The sequence below is a fragment of the Ambystoma mexicanum genome, chromosome 8 (genome assembly GCF_040938575.1).
Source record: "Ambystoma mexicanum isolate Mex_15411 chromosome 8, UKY_AmexF1_1, whole genome shotgun sequence".
NCBI lineage: Eukaryota > Metazoa > Chordata > Amphibia > Caudata > Ambystomatidae > Ambystoma > Ambystoma mexicanum.
In genome coordinates this window covers 889196200-889217443 of record NC_090929.1, presented here as the reverse complement: position 1 = coordinate 889217443, position 21244 = coordinate 889196200, and the positions used below count along the sequence as shown (strand labels likewise).

Sequence of the window (21244 nt, the reverse complement as noted above, 5' to 3'; positions counted from 1 at the left end):
CAGGAGGGCAGAGCACGTGGTGTGGTGCTTGGATAGTTGGGCTCTGACTAGTTTTGGGACATCGATGAGACCACTGATCTTAACAATGTAAGATGTGGTATCTGTGAGAGGAAGGACTAATCAAAGAACATTACAGAGATGTACATTTTTCTTTACATGCCATTTTTAATTTATGGTTGTTTGGCTATTACTTGACGCAACCATTGTCTTACTTGAAATGCACTTAAGAACAAAAGTTATAAGTGAGTACAATTTAATCTTTTGTCTGCAAACCTTTTAGCTTTTTGTTTTGAATCTTACAAACCTTTCTTTTGAATTCGCTAGGCAGGAAATGTGCATGGTTTGCTTCACTGTTATTAGTTTGGAAGACCTGTAAATTACATTTCTTTACTGAGATACAACAGTTTTTCTCAAAGTTCAATGGTTTGCTAAGACTCTGAACTACTTGTGATCCTGTTGAGTCTCTGAAATCACAAATATGCTGTTCTATATTGACAATGATCTTATTTTATTCTGTAGTCAAAGAATGTGTGGATCATCTTAGCATTCATGAAAGTGAAGACAAGTTGGTTGCTTCCCTGTGGGGTGCTGAAAGATGTTTACGGGTTTTAGAAAGTGTGAGTATTGGCTGGCATAACTTTTTAAAATATTTTACACTATGTATGTTAAATATACTGCACATGTTTATTGAACTCACTGCCACAAGAGTCTTTAAGTATAGCGAAACACATGCAAAGGATTATTTCTGCATCATAGCTTTCTGGTTGAGCTCCTCCCTCAATCCTGCTAAACGTTATAAATCAAACCGAAGGGTTTTGCCCCCTTTAATCCATTTTCAGGCAGGATGCATTGTTTTTGTCAAAAAGTTGACTGCTGATTTTGAACAAACAATAACCACCAAGTTCTCTGGCAGATTATGTTGCCTACCGTGTGCTTGATTCAGGAGGAAACAACTATTTAACAGCCTACCACTATAACCGCATGATTGCAATCTACAAACGCATCAAATTCCATTTTCTGAATGCACTTTATAGTAGCAAGGGCATTAACCATACTATTTATCCGTGCAGATTATGCAGTGATTTTCTCAACGTTTAAGACACCTGTTGCTGGATTGCAAAGCTCTAGGTATCTTGCGAAGGAAACTTTATTTAGCTATTGGAGCAAACATGCAGAATGTTGAGACAAGCAGAATATGGCAAACTTATCTGGAGGGAGATGTTTGCCTCGTATACCACATAGCATTTTGGGATACTGTGATGACATGCGTTTTAAGGTTGCAATAATTGAGTGAAATATATATTTATATTTCTTAGGCTTTTGGATCTGCTTAGATCACATGCTCAGCACAGTCCAACATCTAGGGGTAGTCGCGGCGTATTACAAGATTTGTTTTCTAAACTCAAACGGATGTTGACAAGGCATGTTAGTAATACTATCCCTAGTGTAACGTGTACTGTACCCATGGCCTGTCACGCGTCGAGGTCCCTCAGATTGTTAATTTCCACCATCATAGTCGGTCACAAGTTGCAGAGTTCTTTTCCAGGCTTATGCCTTTAATTAGTTGAAAGTTTACCTGTAGACTCTTCTTTCTTTCCTTATTGTTCGCTTTTGCCGCACGGCCCAACAGACTTCTTTAAGGCTTTCAACAGACAATCTCATTGTCGTCGACTTGACTAATCGATGACCAGACGCTGCATACATGGGCTTCTTCGGGCTTCAGCCCTTATAGTAGGGAGAGGGGGGATGGGGTGGGGTGGGGTGGTTCTTCATACTGACCTCGTGAGAGAATGCATATACTGCCACCCCATTTCCCTTTTTCTCGCCAATCTGCCCTTGTAATAATGTACTTAAGGCAAAAGCCAAAAGATTTTCTGCCATAAGAATTCCGAAAGGACTGAGTGAAAAAGTATTTTTCCCTTTAAATTTTGCCCTACCTGCCACCGAAAATTCCTGTGGAAGACATGCACCGAGTGTCAGTTACTGTCTCCCGAAGGATCTCCCTGAAAAGTTTGCAAATCTTGAAAACGTTTTCGACCTAAAACTCTAAAGGATCGACGCACAAAACGATGGGCCGCTCACGCAATGCAGGCCAAGGCCTCCATCAACATGACTGAAGACTCCAGCGAGGGCAGTATCGGGCTCCTTAGTGATGCAGAAGGCGAGCAGGCTTCATCGGAACCCCATGTGTGGGTCCCCAACTCCAATAAGCAGGTCTGGCGGCTCTGTGATGGAGAAGACACCCGGCGGCCAGAACACACAAGACAAACACTAAACACATAACTCATGGCTGACTTTTGACGGTACCGTCGAGCGTCAAAGCCCACGTGGTGTCCACGGAGAAAGCCTTAGGTTCTTCCCTGTCCTCTGGGCCATCGCGTATGCTTTTGCCTCATGACAGGCCTCCGAAACCGGACTCCAAGGTCTGTTCGGACACCACACACAAAGACCCTCCTTTCACGGGCCGAAAAACGAGCAGCGAAATGTGCATCAGCGTCTCCCAAGCAAACACCGAAAATTCAGGATTTAATCAAACATGTCCGTGCTACCCTGCTTAAAGTAAGGCCAATAAAAAAGAAAAAAAAAGAAATTGTTGACGCTTTTGTCCCCCAAGAGCACACAGGCTGTAAATCACCCCCTGTTCCCCTTGTAGACTCACTCTCAGGGGCTATGCACCACAAAAACCGGACTCCCTCCCAGGCCACCCCTATCATATCAGGCTTCCCACCTTCATGCTACACTCCTGAACAGTTAGTAACATTTTAAGGAGGATGTCAAGTTTTGTGGACTTTATGGACAAACACCCATATCAACTAACATCCCTTATAGATGCCTCACAGCCAGGGGCCTCAACACACCAGCCCCAGCCAAATAACCTTGTCTTGAGCCACATCCTAGCACTGCGGCTCTATGCATCCTGGCCTCGTCCTAGCAAGACTCCTCTCAGGATATGTACTATGAAGATCCCTCAAGGTCACAAGACCTGCGGTCTCAAGGGGATCTTTATAGTCTGGACCAATTCTATGACGACTAGATCTATGTAATCCAGTCGCCAGACCACCATGCTCAGCCGGTAGCAGATTCTCCTGTGTGTAACTAACTACAATACAATGAACTGCTACTGAAGGCTGCACAACACTTTAAAATCGACACTCAAGAGGCACAAGTCAACATAAACTTTGTGTAAGACATTCTGGGGACAAAAGGTCTGCCACCCAGTTTATTCCGCTCCTGCAGTCTGTACAAAGACACATCAAGTCCTCCCTACTTGTGCCTAGCCTCTCAAGGGTGGTTAACCCCAGAATAGAAAAACTATTAAGGCCGGCGCCCACTGACCCTCTGTAGACTAAGGGTGTTAGGGAGAATTCTCATTTTATGGCTAATTTCCCTTACCTATAGAGTCCCCCAGCAGCTTTGCTGGATTTGAAGGGTTTGTTTTTTTATCCTGCCAAGAGTGAGACTTTTTTTCCCACTCTTAGGCATGTTTTGCTATTTGTGTTCTAGGCTATTTTTGTGTTTAATGCCTATGGAGTTTTCTCTCCCCTCCATTGGAACCATCTTTATTCACATGTTACACAGCACCCTCAGTGCAGTGACACAGGGGTGTTGTAGCGACCCTCAAACATAGACACCATACCATGGGACTGAATACTGTCTCCCACGGCATGTAAAGTCCCCATTGACTTTACTAGTCAATTTTTGTGAATTAAACCAGTGCAACCGATCTTACTATGGAAGTACTGGGAAGGGTTAATAGTTTTTCCCTTATGTTCATTTTTCGAGAGGGTACCATACCGTCCCTCTCTCAAATGTTTCTGGCTGGTGGCAGTGGTTACTACCAAAAATATTCAACCGTGAATATTTTCGTATGGGATTTTCCCATTGTTCGAGGCTACCACTTTTTCTGACAGCCTCTAACATACCGCCGGTGTATTTTAATATTAACTTTGCTCCGGTAGGTTTTATTTGCCAGAACTTTAATATAACTTCTCCAGCATGGGGTCTGGCATGGATTCACATGCTCATGAATATTCCCCGTCGTCAGGCTGGGAATTCTCGGTAAAGAAAAAACCAGTATCAGTTTTGTTTCTGATCTGTCTTTCGTAGTAGTAACCAATCACTGGTCTCTGCGTCATACTGACCACAGCCAATGACTGCCCTCTACCTAAGCCCCGCCTCCGGCAGCCATCTTCAGATTTTTACCGCACGTTCATGTGTTGGGATCCTCGTGCTATTGCTCTCGAGCGTTAGTGCTATTTTTTCACGTTTTTTCTCAAAAACTTCGTTTTTTCCAGTCAAAAGAGCCTCAAGCTCCACCGACTCTCCATCCGATCAACGGGGACCCGTGTCGGATTCGTCCACACCCCTCAAGGGTGAAGATTCGTCGAGCTACGCTTTTGGAGGACTCCAGAAGTTTCTCAGGCCCATCTCGGTCATGGCCCAGGAGAAGGGAAGCTCGACGCCCGGAAAGCTGTTCAGGGTCTGCAGAATGTCTTTAAGGAAGACGAACACTCCTTTTGTCTTTACTGCCTACATGAGGACAAGACGCACGTGGAGAAGGACTGTGCGTTTTGCGGCAACATGTCGGAGCGGACCATGAAGGACCGCCATCAACGTCTCGCCAACTGGCTGGAAGGGAAGAGCCCGTCCGGCGAGGAGAAGAGGAAGAAATCCGAGTGGTCTTCTAAGACCTTTGAGGACGCCCCGGCGACAGGGGTCCAACATAAGGCCAAGCACCGTGAGTCCGCTGGCACCGGGAGCGCCGAACGGTCGGGCTCTACGGGCGCCAGGCAGGGCGCACCCTCCCCGGCACCATCAACCACGAGCCAACGCTCTGGGTCGGGTAAGAGGAAGGCCGAGCAACTGGCGAAGCTCCTGGAGAGGCCCCGGTCGAGCTCGAAGGCGGAGGGGGAGCGAGGCAGTGCCCCCCCCTCAAGGAGAAGGCGGTGAGCGCACCTAAGGTGGTGAAATCTTTAATCCATCCGGCCAAGTACTCTATCTAGACAGTCGCGGTGGCCCTGGCTCAGCCTGTGGAGGCTACACCAGTGGTGGCGACCTCGGGGCTCAGTCTCCCTGCCACCGCGGAGGGAGTCCTCTTTTATGCCCATCGACAGGACCCCTGTGAAACCTCCGACGGAGAAGAAAAAGGGGGGGCAGGTCGTCGTGGATTCGGCCTCGACCTCTGAGGAAGAACTGATCGAGGTCTTAAGCCACGGCGTTGGCGTGGAAGAAGACCAGCCCGTCGGGAGGGATCCCGACGCAGGAGACGACGACAAACAGAGTGTTAGTGGGACATCCTCCCCCCAAATAATTAGATATGTTTTTAGTTGTTTTTGTTTCAGTAAACATGAATTCTTTATTTTTTAATTTGTTAAAATCACATAGACCCCTGACCGCCCGTCAGATTCCCCTCTGCCAGTGCCGCAAGACAACTCGGCGGCCATTTTGTTGGCTATACAGTCCTTATGCTCAGAGATAAGGACGAGACTGCCGTTACCAGTGGAGGAACCACTTCCGTCGGGGACCCGGAACCAGGCCCTTCGGGCAGCCCCCCTCCTAAGAAAAGAAGGATTCAGCCTCCACCTCCTTTTCAGCCGTCGCGCCCCGTTCAGCCCTCCTCCCCGTCCACGACTCGAGGGGATGATACGGGGACTGACACGGCCGCGACGGACGGCGAGGGAAAGAAATTGGACACGATGGGGCGCAGGGTCATCTCGTCTGCAGCGACGACGATTAAGGAGGCTAACGCCCTGGCTATCGTAGCCCGCTACGACAGGGAGCTGTGGTACAAACTGGCTCCCCTGCTGGACTTCCTACCGGACGACAAGAGGGCGGATGCCCTGGAGATCTTGCAGGAAGGTGAGGTGGCGTCGGACCACGCCATCACGATTGCGACGGACATCGCCGACACTGGATTTCGCCAGTTGGGCAACGGCGTGTGCCTTAGGCGGCGTTAATGGCTCAAGGCTACTGACTTCCGTCAAGATGTACAGACCAGAGTCCTGGACATGCCGTTCGATGGGAACAACCTGTTTGGGAAAGCAGTGAACGATTCCCTTCAAGCCATTAAAGCGGAGACGGCCCGGGCGCTCGGAGTTCTCCAGCAACGGCGGCCGCCCTTTCGGAGCGGCGGAGGCAAGGGTGCCTCCAAAGGTTCCAGCGGCGGATTTTCCACCTACCGTCAAGCGGCCCGTTTGTCGTCTCAGGAAGCTTACAGGGGACGAGGCAAGTCAGGCGGACGTCGTCGCCAAGGAGGTCAAGGCGGCAAGGCCTCGTCTAAGCAGGATTGAACCGGCCGTGGGGTCGGGCCCCCACCGAAGCACCCCGGTGGGAGGCCGGCTGGCGAGCTTAGTCAGCGTGTGGGAGTCCATCTCCACCGACCGTTGGGTGCTGGACGCCCTAGCCCAGGGCCACGCGCTCGAATTTCAAAGAAGGTGCCCGCGCGTCCCCCCTGTGGCCAGGAAAGAGCTTCACGTCCCTTAGCTTCTCCGGGAGGTAAAGGCGATGCTCAGGAAGGGCGCCATCGAACTCGTCCCAAAGAGGCTTCGGGGCTCCGGAGTTTACTCAAGATACTTCCTCGTGAAGAAGAAGACGGGAGGATGGCGCCCCATCCTAGACCTACAACGGCTGAACAGGTTCATCAAGGCACAGAAGTTCCGGATGGTCACCCTCCAGTACGTCCTGGGGCAGCTGGAGGAGGGCGACTTCTTGTCGTCGTTGGATTTGGAGGATGCCTACTTCCATATTCCCATCCTAAAGGGGCACCGAAAATTTCTCAGGTTCGTGGTCCAAGGGCGTCACTATCAGTTCAGAGCCCTTCCCTTCGGTCTACGGTCGGCTCCCAGGGTATTCACCAAGTGCCTTGCACCAGTGGCGGCGCAGTTGCGCCGAGAGGGGATCCAAGTCTACCCCTACCTGGACGACTGGCTCATCCGAGCCAAGACGAGGGAGCTCGCCGTGAAGCACACGGCAAGGACCGTCCAACTTCTCACGGACCTGGGATTCTCCATGAACTACGCCAAGTCCCACCTGGTACCCGCGCAAGACGCACTGTTTCTGGGAGCGAAGCTCGACACAGTGTCACTTCTGGCCTCCCCGTCGGAGGAAAGGACCAGGGCCATCCTGGGCAAGGTACAACGGATGTTGGTTGCCGACGCGGCCAAGGTGAGGTCCATCAAGTCCCTCCTCGGAATGATGTCTTCTTGCATCTACCTCATTCCCATGTGCAGGCTCTGGATGCGCCCGTTGCAGGAGTTCCTGGACGCGCGCTGGATCCAAACGACGGGCGACTTCGAGGAGAGGATCACACTCGACGAGAGTTTCCGACGAGCGATCCGGTGGTGGGGCACCCGCGCGCATCTGACGGCGGGCATGGACTTCCAGACCCCAGGCCACCAGGAGACCGTGACCACGGATGCCTTCCTGGAAGGGTGGGGAGCGCACACCGAAAATCTGCATGCGAGAGGCCTTTGGCTCCCGACGGAGAAGTCCCTCCAAATCAACGTCCTGGAGCTCCGTGCAGTGTTTTGGGCCCTCAGATCCTTCCGTCCCTCAAGGGCAAGGTGGTGAGGATCTTCACCGACAAAACCACCACCATGTTCTACATCAGGAAACAGGGCGGAACCAGGTCCCCAGCACTGTCCAAGGAGGCGCAGGACCTGTGGCATTGGGCCGTCGCCCAAAGGATGTTTCTGGTGCAGTTTCATCTGGCAGGGATAAAAAACACCATCGCCGACTCACTCAGCAGGGAGCTGCGCTCGTGCCACGAGTGGGAACTACGGCAGGATCTAGTGGACCGCCTCTTCTGACGGTGGGGCACACCCCAGATCGACCTGTTCGCGACGGCGACGAACTCCAAGTGCCAGAGGTTCGCCAGCAGGTTTCCCCAGCCGAGGAGCATGGGCGATGCTTTCTCGTTCCCCTGGGAAGGCCTGTTCCTATACGCGTTCCCTCCACTGCCACTGCTGATCCGGCTCATCAACCAGCTCAAGAGGTCACGGTGCAGGATGATCCTCGTCGCACCTGCGTGGCCGAGGCAGATATGGTTCCCGGACCTTCTGGACTTGTCAGCGTCCCCGTCAATCAAGCTGCCAGTGGACGCGGATCTGCTCTCCAGGGAAGGAGGCGCCATCCTCCACCACGACCCGAAGTCGCTGAACTTGCAGGCCTGGCTCCTGCAGCGCTAGAGTTTGGAGGATACGACATACCGGCCGACTGCAGAGAGGTTCTTGCAAAGGCCAGGGCGTCCTCGACTCTTAAATGCTACGGACACAAATGGAAGAGGTTCTCTGTCTGGTGCCACGCACAGAAGATTAACCCTCTACGGATTACGGCTCCCCAAGTACTGCCGTACCTGTTGACGCTGGCCAAGGCTGGACTGGCACACGCGTCCATCAAGATTCATCTTGCTGCGATCTCCCGATACACCAGAACCACGGGGCGGACGTCCTTGTGGTCTCATCGTCTGGTAAAAGAGTTCATGAGGGGACTGTTCAGATCGTTCCCGCCGGTGAAGGCCCCGGCCCCAGCATGGGAGCTCAACGTGGTGCTGACCAAGCTCATGGGACCTCCGTTCGAGCCTCTGCACTCGGCCCCGTTGAAGTTCCTGTCGTGGAAAACAGCATTTCTTGTGGCCATCACCTCCGCACGACGAGTGGGAGAGATCCAGGCCCTATCTTGCAAGCCACCATACTTGACTTTTCACGACACGAGGGTGGTGCTCAGGACGCACCCCTCCTTCATGCCCACGGTGCCTTCGGACTTCCACCTCAACGAACCCTTGGTGTTGCCTGTGTTTTTCCCGTCGCCTTCGTCGCGGGCTGAGAGGACTTTGCACTCGCTTGATGTGGCTAGAGCGCTGAAGTTCTACGTGGACCGCACGAAGTGTTTTCGGAAGACGTCGCAACTCTTTGTGAACTTTGGACCTGTCAATCAGGGGAAGGCTCTCTCGAAGGCTTCCATTTCCAGATGGCTCTCCGGCTGTATCATGTACTGTCATCGGTTGGCAAACCAACCGCTGCCTGGCCGTCCGAGAGCCCATTCCACCAGAGCGATCGCAGCTACCACGGCGTTCCTATCTGGTGTGCCCCTGCTGGACATATGCAGGGCTGCTACGTGGAGGTCGACGCACAACTTCACGAAATTCTACTGCGTCGATCGGGAGTCCAGGGTCGGCCAAGCAGTGCTGCGCAACCTGTTCGCCTGAGGTGAGCCTGGTGAGGAGGTAAGATTGCTTAATGTTGAGTTTGATGTAATGCTTAATGTTGAGCCTTTGCCACCTCCCGTGGTTGTGCATGTGTGTACTGCTATGTATTCTTTATTCATGAGCATGTGAATCCATGCCAGACCCCATGCTGGAGAAGGAACAAGTTACTTACCTGTAACTGTTGTTCTCCAGCATGGGTCTGGCATGGATTCACATGCGAACCCTCCCGCCTACCCCTCTGCGGCTCTTCACTTGGTCATACTGCCACTTCACGTGCTTCCAAATCTGAAGATGGCTGCCGGAGGCGGGGCTTAGGTAGAGGGCAGTCATTGGCTGTGGTCAGTATGACGCAGAGACCAGTGATTGGTTACTACTACGAAAGACCGATCAGAAACGAAACTGATACTGGTTTTTTCTTTACCGAGGATTCCCAGCCTGACGACGGGGAATATTCATGAGCATGTGAATCCATGCTGGAGAACAACAGTTACAGGTAAGTAACTTGTTCCTTCTTTCTTGTGTATTTCTCTAAACTCCTAACCCAGGTTGGGGATCCTTGGTTCGTCCGTTTTGGCGAGCTTCTGCCGAGAATCCCCCTTTCGGCGCCACTGAGTCTGGGGTGGGTCCATTGTGTGGGAGGGGGGAGTAGGACCCCTGGACAGGATTGCGTCAGCAACCCATGTCGCACTCTGTCCTCATAGGCTGGAGGGTCTCCCGCCAAGATGACACTCCACTGTGTGAGTGACAGCTAGGCTCTATGAATGGGGATCTTTTTGCATAAAAGCAGGGTCCTAAGGACTGGAAGACCAAGACGTCGCCACTAGAACTAAGAAGCCGAAGAGGAGAGAAGCCAAAGGCATCTGCAACAACTGAACCACCGGTGAAGCCCTGCTGCAGCGTCTCGCCACGTTTCTCCACACGACGAGAGAAGATCTTCATCTGCAAGAGCCTTCTTCCCTTGAGCTGGTGGGGCCAACCAGTTTGCCAATCGCCTTCCCGGACCTGCCTTGGTCGAATCTCCCGTACCCTGTACTCGGAGTCCGGATAGCCAGGCACCAGTCCACCCGGACCGCGATTTAAAAGAGTGTACCTTTTTATTCTTCGGGCAGCACCGTGGCTGGTTTCATCCCTGGGTAGTGCAGTAACTTGAACCTTCCTCCACGACGAGAGCCTCTCTTCTTCTGCTGGATCACCTGTTGGGTTTGCTGCCCCTCTCTCAACATTGTCTTTCAACTTCTGCATCCACCTTTTCAAATCATTAACCAAAGACTTGACTGCAGCTACAAGAACATTTTGCTCCTGGGCCCTTGCCCTGTACCACTGACTCTGGCACAGGCCTACTGACCTACATTTGTTAGAACTGCCTTCTTTAGTTTGATTCTCAAATAGAACTGTTTTCACTCTGGTTCACTTGCTCTACAATTTTAACTAGGGAGTGTGTATATTTTTCCTCTGACTTATTTAACTTGCTTTAAGAACTGTGATAGATGTGTTTAACTAGAAGTGTATAAAATAAATATATATCTACCTTTTAATACAAAGCTTTGGTCGGTGTTTCCTTGTGCCATAGTACTGTAGGCCTATTGTGTAAACCCTGAATACTGATCATCTCCCTCTTGAGATAAGTCTGACTGCTCAGCCACAGCTACCAACTACATCTTTGTGGTACAGACTGATACCAAAAGGGGATTTATTGCTCTCACTTGTAGTCCTAATCTTGTGTAGTGCTCCCTAAGGGAACTTCACAGGATTCTGCCTAACAAGGGGTCAGTTTAAAAATGATTCACTAGTGGTCACCACTACCAGAAAAAGGTCAGGCACTCTCCTGGCGTCGGCCGAGGCCCCGCCAGAGAAAGAAATCAAGAATATCTATACTTTCGCGAAAAAGGTTGCTTCCTCGGTGGCAAACCAAACCAGAATCGCCGACAACACTATGCTTCTAGTTATTTACCACTGCCACAAATGGGATGACCTGGGACGCCAAGTCAAAGCTTTCCCGGAATGCCTAAAGTCTCAATTACTATTGCAGCGGGCAAGCAGGTATCAAACTGCATCCTCAAAAATAATCTTGATGCAGCAGACCATGCAGGACGCATCATTGCAGAGGGCACACTCAAGCACCACGCCTGGCTCAGACAATCAGGCTTAAATTAGACACTCAGGCCACCCTCCTAAACGTGCCGGTGGAGGGGAATGTACTGTTCAGTAAGGCAGTCGAAGATGCCCTTAAAATTGCTAAGGAGGAATATGACACTCACCATTTAACAAACAAGCCCTATGTTCAACGTGGCACCTCAAACTCTAGAAGGTTTTGAGGTCTGGCTGCTCAACGTTCCTCCGACTATACTCAGGGCGAACAGTCCATCCCAAAGACTAATTTCCTCTTCCAGTTTTCAAAGAGGAAATAAAAGAGCCAGAGGAAGAGGCAGAACCTCACCTTGGAGAGGCTCCACCCCTCCCAAACAATGATGCACCGCTAGAGGTCCCCTCCCATGCGACTCCACTAGGAGGCTCATTTCACACTTATCCAAAATGGGGTCTGGCGTGGATTCACAGGCTCATGAATATTCCCCCTCATCAGGCTGGGAATCCTCCGTAAAATAAAACGGTTTCACTTTGTTTAATCAACTTTCTCCTATAAACCAAACACTGAGCTCTAGGTCATTCTGCCCCCAGCCAATGACTGCCCTCTCCCTATCCCCCTCCGCTGGCATCCATATTCAGATGTTTACTGCATGTTCAAGTGTTGGGAGTCCTTGTGTTTCTCTCTTAAAGCTTTCTGTGTTTTTTGTGCTTTTTTGGCTACGAAAACCCTATTTTTGTTCAGTTGAGTCAGTGTGCTTCATCGTTTATTCATCCAGTTAACGGGAATCCATTTTTTGGCATCTCATCTCCCCTCAAGGGCAAAATCGCTGCTTGTTTTCTTCTTGGAAGTTTCCAGAAGGCCATCAGACCTACACCGCGCCCGGATCGTGTTGGAGGACGGTGGGGCTTTCCTCTTTAAGCTCTGCACCAGCTGCGGTTGGCGGAATGTCTCCACGGACGCCAACCATTCCCAGTGCCTGTATTGTCTTCACCTAATGCACAAGGAATAAGATTGCGGGATCTGCTGTGGATTTTCCAAGCGCACAAAGAAGAATCGGTACGTCTGACTGGCGGCGTGGCTCAAAGCCAGGGCCTCTACCCCGTGTGGTCCACAGGGGCATGCCTCATCCGGATCCAGCCAGCCAGAGCAGGCTTCTAAGTCCTTTGAGGGTGCTCCATCTATGGGGGCCCAAGACAAGGCCAAGCACCGCAAGTCCGGTTTCGTCTCCGCGCAAGCGGGTCCCACAACGGTCCGGGCATGTTCATAGTCCACATCGACCTCAATCTCCAGCCATTGCTCCAGTTCTTCGTCAAAGAGAAAGTAAGCTACCCTGGGGAAGCTGTGAGAGAAGCCGAAGAAGGCCAAGCAGGACAAGGTGTCCAACCTGCCAGTTAAGGCCCAGGTGATCCAGGCCAAATTGGCCTCTTCTATCGAGATGGTTGTTGCTGCCCTCTCAAAGGTGAAAGGGGCTAACCGGGTCCAGGGTACCCCAGTGGCGTTCAGGGTGGCTCTTCAGCCCAGGCGGGAGGTTTCGGACAAGCCAGTGGAGATCACTCCGGAAAAGAGGATGCTCGACCTTAGCCCGAAACGACCCCTCAGGACCCGAAGAAGTGGGGGGGGGGGTGGTGTGTGGAAGTACTCCAGGGCACAGATATTTCTTTGTCCGATGAGGAAAACAGTTTGTCCACACCATCCCAGAGGAGGGTTGTGACGACAATAAAAAAGTTGAGGAGATGCCCGCTGGAGGCGATGATGATGTTGACGGGGGCAATGACATAGGTGCTGGGCCCAGCGACCCTATCCCCCAAGCACCGGGGGCAATGACATAGGTGCTGGGCCCAGCGACCCTATCCCCCAAGCACCTCCCAGAGATCTGTTGCATGATATTCTCTCGACCCTCCACACACTCGTATTGGAGATTCAGAAGAGGATGCTGACGGCACCACCAGCGACAATGGTGATGACCCTGTTGACACCAGGGCCACCACCGGCAAAGAAAAGGAGGAGACGTTCTACGCCTCCACTCCAACAGTCACTCCCCTCTCCCCTAGGGATATGGGGATGGACATAGTGACGACGGACACAGATGGCATCTCTCCGCCACCAATGGCTTCTCCGCCAGATGAAGTGGGTTCCTTCCATTCCATGTACACCCGTGCGTCGGAACTCTTTCAGCTCACCCCGGAAGAGAAGGTGGGCGAAAAAGGAGACCATTCTGTTGGTACCACTCCTGGGCGACCTCTGGCATGAGGGGCTGGTGCTGCTGAAGAACCTCGTCTAAGCACCAGCAAAGAGGGACCGGCTAGAAAAGAAATACTGGGTGCTGGAATCTGCACCCAAACGTCTGCCGTCACAACCATTGCTAGTCTTGGATCGACTAGGAAGAAGTCTTCCAAGCCGTCGTCAACCTGTCCCTCTGGATGGTGAGGGAAATGAATTAAACGCCTTGAAGACAGAGGGCCATTTACTCAGCGGCAACGACAGTCAAGGCGGCCAACGCCTTAGCGAACCTGGCCAGGTATGACTGGGAGCTATGGTACAAGATGGCTCAGATTGTGTATTTCCTCCCCGAGGACAAGTGGGTAGAGGCAATGGAGATCCTTCATGAAGGCGAGGTGGCGTCGGACCATGCCATCACTGTGGCCCTGGACATTGTGGACACAGGGTTCTGCCAGATGGGTAACAGGGTTTGCCTCTGTCATCGTGGCTGGCTGAAGGCGACCAACTTCAGACAAGAGGTCCAGACGAGGGTCCTGGACATGCCATTCGACAGAGACCATCTTTTTCGTCAAGGCTGTCAAATGTCTTCAGGCCATCAAGACCGACACAGACTGGCACATGCCCTGGGCATGCTGCAACAGCTCTGTCCTTTCGTCCCTCAGGAGGGAAGCTGGGTAGATCTTAGAGTTTCGGCAGTGGATCGTCCCCTTACCACTAACCCTCATGTTCCACGACCCAGGAAGCCTATAGGGGTCGTTCCAAGGCCTTCAGAGGTGATCTTCGTCGTCCTCAAGGCTCCAAGGGCAGCACACCGGCCTCCAAACAGGACTGAGCCGACAAGGATTTCGGGCCTGCAGCCCGGTTGGAGGCCGGCTGGCAAACTTAGTCAACGTGTGGGAAAACCTCTCCACCGATTGATGTGTGCTGGAAGCTCTCACCCACGGACACACTTTGGAGTTTCAGCTGAAGTGCCCGCGAATACCACCGGTGATCCGGCAGGAACAACTCATCCCTCAGCTGCTGCTGGAGGTTCGGGCTATGTTAAAGGGGGGGGGGGCGATTGAGCTGGTTCCCAAATAGCTCTGCGGCTCTGGAGTTTACTCAAGATAATTTCTAGTAAGAAAGAAGACCAGGGGCCGCAGGCCCATTCTCGATCTCTGACAACTCAAGTACATCAAGTCCCAGAAATTCAGGATGGTCCAGTTGCAGCACGTGCTTGGCCAACTGGAGGAGGGAGACTTTCTGTCTGTTTAGAGTTCCCATTCACTAAAAACATTAAGAGTTCCTGCGCTTCGTCGTACAAGGGAATCACTACCAGTTCAAGGCTCTCCCCTTCGGACGGAAGTAGTCACCCCGAAACTTTACGAAGTGCCTGTCTCTGGTGACGGCCCATCTACAACTACAGGGAATTTGTGTACCCATACCTTGACGACTGGCTCATCGGGATCAAGTCAAGGGACATCGGAGTCAATCACACAGAGAACTGTCCGGCTGCTGACGGATCTAGGGCTCTCTGTGAAATATGCAAAATCCTGCTGGACTCCCATCGCAGAACGTGCTGTTTCTGGGGTCCAGGCTCAACACAATATCCTGCCTGGTGGATCTGTCGGAGGAAATGATAGCAGCCATTTTGGACAAGGTGCAACGGCTGTTGGCACTGAAGATCGCCACGGTGAGGACCATCAAGTCGCTGCTCGGTATGATGTTCTGTATCTACCTGACCCGATTCTGCAGGTTATGGATACGACAGCCCTAGGAATTCCTGGACTCTTGTTGGAGCCAGGTGTCCGGAAGCTTCAAGGACAGGATTGTGCTAGACTAGGAGTTCCGTTGAGCGATAAGGTGGTCGGGCGTGCGCGGCAACATCGCTGGGGGCACAGACTTCCAGAGTCCCCCATACCAGGAGACTGTCACGACAGATGCTTCCCTGGAGGGGTGGGGAGCACATAGCGGAAGTCTCCACGCCAGAGGCCTGTGGTTGCCAGAGAAGGCGCTACACATCAATGTCCTGGAACTACGGGCTGTGTTTTGGGCCCTTAAGTCATTTCTTCCGTACCTCAAGGGCAAAGTGGTGAGGGTCTTCACAAACGATACCACCACAAGGTTTTACATCCGGAAGCAGGGGGGCACCAGATCCCTAGCCCTCTCCAGAGAGGTACAGGAGTTGTGGCACTGGGCCGTCAGCCAGGGGATGTTCCCCATTCCTTTTCACCTGGCGGGAGTCAAAAAACACTGTTGCGGACTCCCTCAGCAGGGAACTGCGCTCTTGCCACGAGTGGGAGCTTCGGCAGGATCAAGTCGGCAAACTCTTCCTCAGATGGGGCAGTCACCAGATCGATCTGTTAGTGACGGCGAAGAAAACCAAGTGCCGGAGGTTCAGACGGGGAGCATTTGGAACACATTCTCCTTCCCTTGGGAAGGTCTGTTCCTGGACGCGTTCCCTCCTTTGCCGCTGCTACTACGAGTCATCAGGCAACTCAGACGGTGCTGGTGCAGGATGATCCTTGTCGTGCCAGTGTGACCAAGGCAAATCTGGTACCCGGACCCTCTCAGCATGTCGGCGTGTCCTCTAGTCAAGCTACCAGTGTTCACGGATCTTCTCGGCAGGGAAGGAAGCAGATTCCTGCACCACGATCCAGAATCGCTGAAACTGAAGGCCTAGCTCCTGCAGCATTAGAGTTCAGTGGTTAAGAGCTGCCTGCAGACTGCAGGGAGGTCCTTGCCAAGGCCAGGGCGTCGTCGACTCTGTAGTGTTAGACACAAATGAAAGCATTTCGCGACTTGGTGCCGGTCGCGGAAGATTAACCCTCTGAGGATCATGGCCTCCCAAAGTCCTTACGTACTTGTTGTCGTTGGCTAAGTCTGGGCTGGCACACGCCTCCATCAAGGTGCATCTGGCGGCTATTTCCTGCTACACCAGATCTCCGGGACGGTATTTTCTTTGGTCACACCGTTTAGTGAAGGAGTTCCTCAAAGGCTCAAAGGACTGTTCTGTTTGTTTCTGCCGATGAAGGCGCATGCCTCGGCGTGGGAACTCAACGTGGTGCTGATGGGTGTATTAGGGGGGGGGAGCACATTCGAGCAGATGCATCAAGCTCTGCTTAAATTCCTGTCTTGACCACTTTCCTTGTGGCCATCACTTTTGCCAGGAGAGTAGGTGAGATCTAGGCCCTGTCCTGCAAGGGGCCCTACTTGACTTTCCACGAGACGAGGGCGTTGTTGCGGACGCACACTTCCGTCGAATTTCATCTCGACAAGCCCTTGGTGTTACCTGTGTTTTTTCCAACGCCTTTGTCGCTGGCTGAGACTTTGCACTCGCCGGATGTGGCTCGAGCACTGAAGTTTTATGTGGCCTGCACGAAGAGTTTCCAGAAAACCTGCTGGCTTTTTATGAACTTTGGTACTGTGACCCATGGGAAGGCCTTGTCCAAGGCTTCATTTTCCAGGTGGCTCTCTGGCTGCATCACTCGGCACCGGTAGGCAAACCGACCGCTGCCTGGCCATCCGAGAGCCCGTCTACCAGAGCGATCGCTGCGACGAAAGTTGTTTGTTGTACCCCTGCTGGACATCTGCTACACATTCATGAAATTATACTGCGTCGACATGGATTCCACGAAGGATTCCAGAGTCGGCCAGCAGTGCTACGCAACCTGTTCGCTTGAAGGTTAGCCTGGTGAGGAGGTAAGAGTAATTGCTTCAGTTGAGCCTTGCCACCTCCTGTGGTTGTGTTTGTATGTACTGCTATGTATTCTTTATTCATGAGCATGTGATTTCATGCCAGACCCTATGCTGGAGAAGGAACAAGTTACTTACCTGTAACTACTGTTCTGATGCTTGTTAATCTGCTTGGAATCACATGCTGTGCATATGGTCCGACATCCAGTGGTAACCGCAGAGTATTGCACCTTGTCTTTCGGGGACCGAAAGGGGACGTCGACATAGGCGTGTCTGTAACACTATCCCTATCGTGACGTGTAGTGTACCCAAAATCCCCTCACGCGCCGAGGTCCCTCAGATTATTTTTTTCTGCCCAGATAACTGGTCACCCCATTGCAGAGCTCTTCATAAGAGACATTTTTTATCCTTGCTTACCGACTTTGTCGGTTATTACCCCTAAAGTCACTTTGACGGTGCTTCAAATATTAAGATGAAGACTGTGGGAACTTTCAACTGTGTTGGACCTCGACGCCTAAGATCCGGCGGCAGAGTCATCCATGTTGCCGGTCCCTCTGGCCAGCCTACACAGTAGGGAGAGTGGGGTCGGGGTGGCCATATCTTTCGCTATGTCTCTCCTCTTTCCCCCTCTTTACCATCTAAATCTGCTCATCATTTTCACTACCTTTCGCTATGGAAAGGACACCATTTAGGTTTTGCCCCTCTTGCAGGGTCAGATACCCCTGGAAGGACGAGCACGATGAGTGCAATAATTGTCTGCCCTTGACCACGACGAAGCGCGGTGCACAGCTTATAGACTTGTTCGACCTAAAACAGGAGTGCTGTGTTAAGCGGTGGGCTGCCTACGGCATGTTGCGGGCTGGATCTTCTTCCCCCACCGCTGCACCCGCTGAAAGTGACGGGGGCACTAGTGATGACCAAGCATCCGTATCGGATGCCATTGACCTTACGACGTACACTTCTAGGTCCGCCACGCACGTCCCCGACCCCTCCAGACCTCACGCAAGTCACACTACAGTGAAAACACCCGGCGACAGGGGTGTACAAAAACACACACAACCCCATCGCTGGCTTTGCTGGTTCCGTCGAAGTGGGTGGAAGCGCCAACAGGACCGCTAACATTTTTCAACGGAATCCTCTGATCTTGAAGATCAACAGTCTTCCCCACATCCGCAGCAGTGGCTTGTGACTGGGCCTTCGAAAATTAAGGGCACTTCCTCAAAATCACATTTGGCCGGCGAAGCATGCTCAACTGACGCTCCGGCGCCACCTAAGGCCCCGGTAGGACAAAGATCTACCGCTGGGCCTCCTAGTCAATAGGTAGTCAAAATAAATCTACCGCTAGGCCTCCTAGTCAGTCGGTAGGCGAAAAATCTATTGCTAGGCCTCCTGGTCGTTTGGCACGGCCCGATTCACCGGACATCGCCGAAAGCATCATGAGGATTACTTCGGCGATGGTGCTGATGCCCAAGGAATCGAGGAAACGCAAGGAGCGTGCCGCAGACACATCTAAAGATGCACCACAGCACCCCGAAGCTCGCTAATACTATGAAGACAGTCGTGAGCCTTTGTCTAGCACTATTAGTAATACATTTCAATGCCAAAGGCAATAAAATGAAGATTTTCCACCTTTTTGCACCTTCTGGTTCGTCTAAATGGACCAGGGAAAAATGTGAAGGGTGCATGGACCGCTTGGAAAGGATTGTGTCGCTTTCAGAGCACCCTACACCCAAGAGACCTCGGCAGTATCCTCTTTCTGTGTCAACCTTAAGATTTCCTGGACATTTAGAATCCTCTCAGGAACATTTCAGTTCTTTCCACCCTGAAGATGAAATTCAAATGGGCACATATCAAGACATTTATGATGAGGAAGAAGATACCAACTTCCTTCAGGACTACACTGCAGATGAGCAGGCGGATGCCACGGAAAACTGCGAGGACACTCATCAGGTTGAGACGGAGCCATGGGCACTCTACTCACAATCAGGACACAGATGTCGTGTGATTGGACTCCCCTCCTTCCACCCTGGCCTGCGAGGCTGCACCAGAAGACGATCAGATGGCCTTTAATGCCATTTTAAGGAAGGCAGCCGTTTACTTTCAGATCGCCACCCAAGAAACCATACCTGAACAAGATTTTGTGGAGGACATTCTTAAATAAATAAAAAAATGCTCCAGTCAAGCCATTCCTCTGCTAAACTCCATCAAAAGGAGATTGGCTCCTTCTCTTGTCACACCAGCCCAGACCAGGGCACTAAATCAAAGAGTGGAGAAATTATTTCGGCCATCGCCTACTGACCCTCAATATATTAAGCCACGCCACCCCCGATTCCCTAGTGGTTACCACCACCCGGAAACGTGCGGGTGTACCCCTTGCTACGGGAGAGGCACCTCCCAATAAGGAGTCGGAGTATATGCCTTGGGTAAATGTATTACCACAGCAGCTGCATTTACCACGCGCATAGCAAACACCACATTGCTTGCGAGTTATGCCGATGCGCAATCAAACCTTATACAAGGTCTCCAGGAGGTACCTGAACCTGCAAAGACTAAATTACTAGCCATCGTGGCCGAAGGCAGGCAGGTCAACCGAAATATTTTTTAAAACACTCTGGATACTGCGGAGACGGCAGGAAGATCCCTGGCTCAGGGCACACTTGGTTCCGGAACTCGGGCTTCAAGCTGGAGACCCAAGCAGCTCTTAACAAACCTATCAAAGAGTCGAATCTCTTTTGTAAAGCAGTTGACGAGGCTTTAGAAACTTCCAAAAAAGAGCATGAGACTCTTAAATCCCTGCAACAAATCACACAAAAACCCTCCCGCCAGAGGTGAAGTGGTTCCCGCCAGTCCTTTCGAGTCCAATCCCGTTCTGCCCAAAACATGTACAACACGGGAAACAACAGCAACTCAGGTCAAGTGTCCAGCACCCACACCAACTATCCACGTAGGGGTCAGCGACGCGAGAAAGACAGAGGCCCCAACTCCAGTGGTGCCACAGCCTCTTGTCAGAAATGACCTACGGATCCAGGTTCCCTCCCATGTCACCCCGGTCGGGGGGCGCTTAACATCTTTCCTTTCAGCATGGGAGGGGATTAAATCAGACAAGTGGGTTCCAAAAACGGTCGCCCATGGGTACTGCATGGAATTCGCCCAACCACCACAGTTTGCTTGACGCCAGATCATCTGCGAATCCTGAAACAAGAGATGGGAGCACTTCTGGAAAAGGACGCCATAGAAGCTGTCCCTATTCAGGTAACCAAGGGTATTTATTCAGTGTAGTTCCTTGTACCCAAAATGGACGTTATCATGCACCCTGTACTAGACTTGCGCCCAAGTTTGTCAAACCTCAAAGGTTTTGTATAGTAACTCTGCGTGAAGTATTCCCACTGTTGATTCCATGGCAACATTGGACATGAAAGATGCATACTTTCATATTTCAATGTTGCGGCGCACAGAAAATACCTAAGGTTCATGATAGAGGACAAGCACCATCAGTTCAAAGTACTCGCCTTCGGCATCGCCTCGGCGCCAAGGGTGTTTACGGAAGTCCTGGCAGTAGCACACCTGCGCAGACTATCCGTCCCCGTCTACTCTTACCTTGACGACTGGCTCATAACAGGGGACTCTTACGAGTCATACCTAGGCAATACTCTTTCGACTATAGACTTCATATTCAGTCTGGGATTTTCCAGCGAGAAGAAATCAAAATGTTCCCCTTTGGCATAGCCTCAGCTCCAACGGTGTTCACAAAGGTACTAGCGGTGATAGTGTAGCACCTACGCAGAGTCAATTCCAGTGTACCCTTATATAGATGACTGGCTAATAACAGGGGATTCTACTCATATTTGCAAATCCAACACCCAAAAGAACAATCGACCTTCTGTTTCAATTGGTATTCTCTATCAAAGAGAAGAAATCAAGTCACATACCCAGTCAAATAAAACAATTTCTGGGAACAATCATAAAAAAACAAGAGGTGCTAGTCGTCCCCTCAAGAGTGTGTACAAAACATGCTGTTGCAAGTACCTCAGTATCTAGCCAGTCGCCTGATAACCGTA

At 51.6% G+C, this 21244-nt stretch overlaps 1 protein-coding gene across 1 annotated transcript in view; it reads left to right on the top strand.

Annotated features, from left to right (window-relative positions):
- WAPL (WAPL cohesin release factor) overlaps positions 1 to 21244 on the top strand; it is a 1736851-nt gene that overhangs the window by 1023060 nt on the left and 692547 nt on the right. The window contains exon 11 of the mRNA XM_069610766.1: positions 520 to 617. Within this exon, the coding sequence (XP_069466867.1) occupies positions 520 to 617 (98 nt within the window). The remainder of the gene's footprint in view (positions 1 to 519; positions 618 to 21244) is intronic.